At 42.6% G+C, this 5,424-nt stretch overlaps 2 protein-coding genes across 2 annotated transcripts in view; one reads left to right on the top strand and one right to left on the bottom strand.

Annotated features, from left to right (window-relative positions):
- Positions 1-2,447, top strand: part of SARC_04738 (hypothetical protein) — a gene marked incomplete at its 3' end in the record, with an annotated part of 4,566 nt that extends 2,119 nt beyond the window's left edge. The window contains exons 3-5 of the mRNA XM_014301417.1: positions 365-448; positions 783-908; positions 2,127-2,447. Coding sequence (XP_014156892.1) covers positions 365-448; positions 783-908; positions 2,127-2,447 — 531 coding nt within the window. The remainder of the gene's footprint in view (positions 1-364; positions 449-782; positions 909-2,126) is intronic.
- On the bottom strand, positions 1,910-3,272 carry SARC_04737 (hypothetical protein). The gene has a single exon (XM_014301416.1). It carries the CDS (start codon positions 3,066-3,068, stop codon positions 2,712-2,714), a length of 357 nt encoding a protein of 118 aa, XP_014156891.1. The 5' UTR covers positions 3,069-3,272; the 3' UTR covers positions 1,910-2,711.
- Between the last annotated feature and the right edge of the window lie 2,152 nt (positions 3,273-5,424).

The raw sequence follows: 5,424 nt of genomic DNA, 5'->3' as shown, positions 1-5,424 counted from the left end.
ACCATTGGCATTGTACCCTTCGTTTAAACGAGCGTCAGTATTAACCTTGACATTGTACCCTTCGTTTAAATGAACGTCAGAGTTAACATTGACATAGTACCCTTCGTTTAAACGATCATCAGTATTATCATTGATATTGTACCCTTCATGTAAACGAATGTCAATGATATACATACACGTGCGTACAAATTCCTAAGTTTTATTCTGTTCTACAAATTGACAGAGCGCCTGGTCTTGGTTTGCCACACCCACGTGCGTGTGCTGCTGTGCGAGACAAACAGTTATTTTATCTTCCGAATGCCTTCGGGTGCACGAATTCTTTCAACGTCTTAGCATTACTCATCCGAGATTATCTACACTGCAGGAGGTTTTGCTCACAATGAATGGTTCCCTGAGCGGTATCACCACAGCCGCATTTGTGTCCGTTTACGCAATACTTGTCAGCCAGGTAATTTTTGTTCGTCATATGTACCTAATGCCTATTGAAATATTCGGGATGTGTTGAACGTACTCTTCGCATGTTTTGTGGATAGTGCCAATTTTTAATGAGCTTCATATCCGTGACATGCGGATTGGATTACGTTCACCTCAGCCTATAGTCCGCATTTGATGGAATTTTATTAGAATTGTCGAGCGAACTTCGGTGTGCTATTAATATAGAAATACTATCATATTTTCTTGTGATATAGCACATGAATCAACTGAGCCTCAGACACATCTGTTCCTCCGGTGGATTGTATGCTCTCCTTTACCGGGCATATTCTTCCGGTTTGTATCTGCAGAAGCTTCCCAGTGCGGGAAATTCCAGCTGGCGATTGATGCAACACAACTTCGTCAACACAACAATAGGCTTAATACCCATTCTGCTGCTCAGCGGGCAGTTCACGGGCTTGTTCCATGTACCTCAGGTGTGTTCTACTGTTCATAGGCAAAGATTCACTGTCCTCGTACTTCGTACGAACGTCGCCATGCGCCGATTTGTCCAGACTATTCCTTTGTATTCTTAGTATGGGTCCCAGACACAAGCTCGTTTTCGTCTCCCGGTTGGTATGCGTTTGCACCACAAACAGACTTGGATGTCCTCAGTCAATTTGTCACGAGCGCTCAATGCTCACCTTCTGCTAGAACCACACTTGCAACCCTCCGTCAGTGCTGTACTGTACACGCCCTCTACTCCCACTGTGTATATTTGCCTTGCCACAATGCTGGTTGCAGAGCGTGGAATGTGTGATGCTAGGCTTTGTTACCAATGCCTTATATCCTGGCTGTATATAGTATACATTTAGAGACACTGGTTGCAGAATCACAGCAACCACGATATGAACGAAGATAGGCTTTTGTATACAAACCTTATGTCTCATAGTACCGCTACTCTTCGTATGCCAGAATCATTCGGGCACAACTAATAGTCACTGCTATACTGTACATATACTCTAATCTACTCTCACGGTATATATTTTCCTGGCGACAATACTAGATGTAGACTTTGGAATGTGTGGTGCCAAAATTCTTATATCTTAGCTGTATATAATAGACAATCGCAATACTGGATGCGGATACACAGCCCATCATGAAGGCTTATATTGTACAATCATTATAATCTAGCTGTATATATCGCCCTGGCGACGATAGTGGTTGCATCTAAAGTAAGAGAGATTAGGTTATGGTTGACGTGAGATGACTTATTCTAGCTATATATAGGCCCGGTGGTAATTCCGGTGTATGTTTACCATACAAACGTATACAACCGAGAATTCCTATCTCTTGACACCACATTGCAACGTTCACCGTACTTTAGAACTTATGATCTCGCAAGAACGTACCACACGGTACGTCTATGAATTGCTATCTCGTAAGGTTAAGTATTATCTATCAGAATAATATATGAAAGTTTTCAACTTTGAACAGATATCACTCATTTGATTTTATTAGGGAGATGACTGGGCAAGACTGTTGGCCTAGTGTCGCTTGTTCCGACTTGCGACAGAAAGACTCTTGCTATAATATACAATACTGATTTGTATCTGCAAGACTTGTTTCCTTAAAGAAGAACTTGCCGCAATTCTTTGCTCGAATAATTTGAATTCTTCTAATTCTGCCGTGATATCGTACGCGTTGTTACACAGGCCTTCACACTGAGCTTCTGGATTCGTCTTTGTCTCAACGGCTTCTTGGGCGGTGTGGTATCAATCTGCATGGCCGATCTGCTGCAAGTAACCTCTCCCCTCACTTTCGCAGTGAGTAACATGGCAAAGTTCGGTACTCAAGTGCTGCTTATGCACGTACTTTTGGGTCAAGAGATGATCTTCCTCGACTGGGTGTCGATCTTGTTTATAGTCGGTGGCGTTATACTTTACATGCTGGATCGTGGTGTGGATACAGCCACCACAAGCACGCCTCATACGCATGAGAGTGAAGTGGGTGCTCCGCTACTGAACCGGCCGTAATAGTTGACTACAAGTCAATCTGAAAAACGTAAAAATTTCTAACCAGCAAGCACGTCTGGCTTAGGGATAAATGGTATCGAGTAGTGCAATATGCAAACCACTTTCAAGCGATCGCTACCAATAGTAGCGATCAATACAAACCACTTTCAAGTGATCACTATCAATATTAGTGATCAACACAAACCATACTCAGTCTCGATCAACGCAGATCTCGTCACGTACGTGGCCTCATTCTCAGAGGTGTAACTATACAAATAATTCACTTCAATTGCATTCGGGTATTTCTTTGTTCATGCACGTTAAGCACGGCAGGAACGCCGAGCAAACGTGGTTCGAATCTGCTACAGGCTGAGCTCGAGACAACGAGAAATACGTCGCAGTGGGAATCGAGTCTAGGTGGATACGATCCACAGGTGCAACTTTAGTATCCCGGTGCACTCGCTTCGCACTGCTATGCACACCAGGGCCTCCGTCCACAGACCGTTTCAAAACAGTAGGTGACTTCATTCGTTGTTGCTGTGCGTCCGCAAACAGCGTGGCGCGTGAGTAGTAGTTTTGTCCGGGACTAAACGACCGATTGTCTCTGGTCTCGGACGGGCGGCACTCAAAAGTTAGAGACATTGATAATAACTCTGATAGAGTGTGTAGCTTAAGCTATCTTAACAACGTGATAGTATATATTGTGAAGCGTAAACTTTCCATTCGACTACATTTATCAATTATATTCGAACTATAGAATGCTGTAATCTGTATTCCGGTTCTGCGAGTTTCTGCTTTGCGAGTTTCTGTGCACAGTTGCATGGAATTATTTATAATTTGTATTGCATTTGCTGATAGTAGTATGGGACAAGACCGCACGACGTACGTATGAATTGGAATTGAGCAAAAAACTCTTGAGAGGCAAAAAGAGCACAGTTGGCCACCATTACAGATTCCAGACTCCCTGCCTTCAACCTATGGGATACAGGCATACAGCCAGGGCTATAACAAAGATTTGAAACGTAAATAGTAGTATAGTACAAAATACCCTTCCCCATTGATGGAATAGTATTCTAGTAATTAGCACCCCTGTCCCTTAGTCCCATACATCGGTGGACGATGATCATTCGGCTATTTTAGTTTTTGCACTGTCATAAGTGTCATCAGTTTCACTTTCATCACTTATTTTTTATAGAATAAGATATTGTTAATTATAAAAAAGGTAAAATAAACTACCATTCAAGCAATTTCAAAAGAAAAATCTAGTGGAGCCTGGTATTTGTGAAGTAAATACCCAACAGTTGGCCAATTAGATTCCACTACAAATTGAAAATGGTCCATATCGCGTCATGGCTGAAAGCGAGCACAGTTTGTAGATTTATAAATAAACGAGCTACTACTAGTAGAGAGAAGAGACTAGAGTGAGGCCCAAGTCTCAAGGCCCAAGTCCCAAGGCCCAAGTCCCAAGGCCCAAGTCCCAAGGCTTAAGCCCTAAATTTAGGGGCCTTCCTGGAATATTTACTCCCCAATAACTCCCTGTCACGGTGTCACAGACCTCACAAAACCACAACTGTCCCGATTTTTTAATGAGTATTAGTATGTACTATGTCTTATACCGAGGTCCGAGACTCCGAGACTCCGAGTACCGACTCCAAAACCAGTGAGCTTTTTCTGACAGGTGACAGTTGACACTGACAGGTGACAGCCCTGAACAGTTTTATCTTTTTTCCGCCGCAAATGCAAGGCTTTCTTCAAAGTTGAAAAGATGTGTGAAAACTGAAAACTGAAAGGATAGGCTGTGTGTATTTACTGTACTGAGGGTTTTCAATAAAATCATAAACCATTGCTTTATTTCATAGCCTTCTGAAAATAGAACAGTATATTTTTAAAAAAAACAAAAAAACAAAGCCTTCCGTCCTTGTGTCCGTCAGCCTTTTTTTCCCTTCCCTCTCTAGAGATTAGAGGTTTTGCTTTGGATGAATGCGCCAAATTACAAGCACTAAATTTGGATACCAATTCTAAACGCCTGTTTAACCAATGGAGGTACAAAATACATAGCAACAGCGAATCCTCCTACAGTAAAATTGAAACTGTTTTCCGTATTGTTCAATGAAACAAGGTATTTAACGGTAAATATTACCCCTGGCCAATGCAGTCCTTTCCGGCCTTCCTCTGTGGACCTGTTTTAGAAAGAAGGGTTTGGAGTTTGGACTGAGGAGTCAGGAGGCTGGGGCCCGGGGGCGGGGATTCGGGGAGTGAGACTGCGCTGCACGGGCTGCAGGCTGCAGCCCTGCACCCCCCCCTCTTGGGTCTTGGGGAGCTTGGGTCAGAACTGTCAGATGTGTGTGTAATATTTTTCTGCACATACATACATCTTCCAAATATTTTATATACAAACTTTGAGTCGGGATAGTAAAGCCGATATTTCTTCGTCTGTCAACACACAACGCAATTATGGTTGTACCTGCTAAAACAAACGTATTCTTCGATACATTCAGCAACGATCAAGGTGCCAAGCAAATTACACAATGGTGGAAAGAAGACCATCGCCCTGGACAGGATGGAGTTGAACTCGGAATGAGACTGCTGAATGATTGCCCTCGAAAATTTGGCGATAATGTTTGGGACATATACGAATATGTTTTCCTGTGCGCGATGGATTGCGCCGACAAAGACACAGCTGATAAATGCTTCAACGCGATAAAGGTAGGATCATGAATACAACTGCTCCAGTTTGTAGGTACATCATCTCGCGAGCACTCTCAAGCATTGTATTGAAACACTTGCAAAATAAATGTCTGCGCAACCACACAAATACTCTGTATAATATTGGTTGTGCCTATACAAAAGAACACACACACACACACACTCACTCACTCACTCTCTCTCTCTCTCTCACACACACACACACAATATATATATATATATATATATATATATCTATCACTCTATCTAACTAACCAACTACCTATCTGTCTGTCGGTCTGTCTGTCTTTCT

This window comes from Sphaeroforma arctica (assembly GCF_001186125.1).
Source record: "Sphaeroforma arctica JP610 unplaced genomic scaffold supercont1.278, whole genome shotgun sequence".
NCBI classification, from domain to species: Eukaryota; class Ichthyosporea; order Ichthyophonida; genus Sphaeroforma; species Sphaeroforma arctica.
The sequence above is the reverse complement of the archived record's forward strand: the minus strand, read 5'-3'. Positions and strand labels throughout refer to the sequence as shown.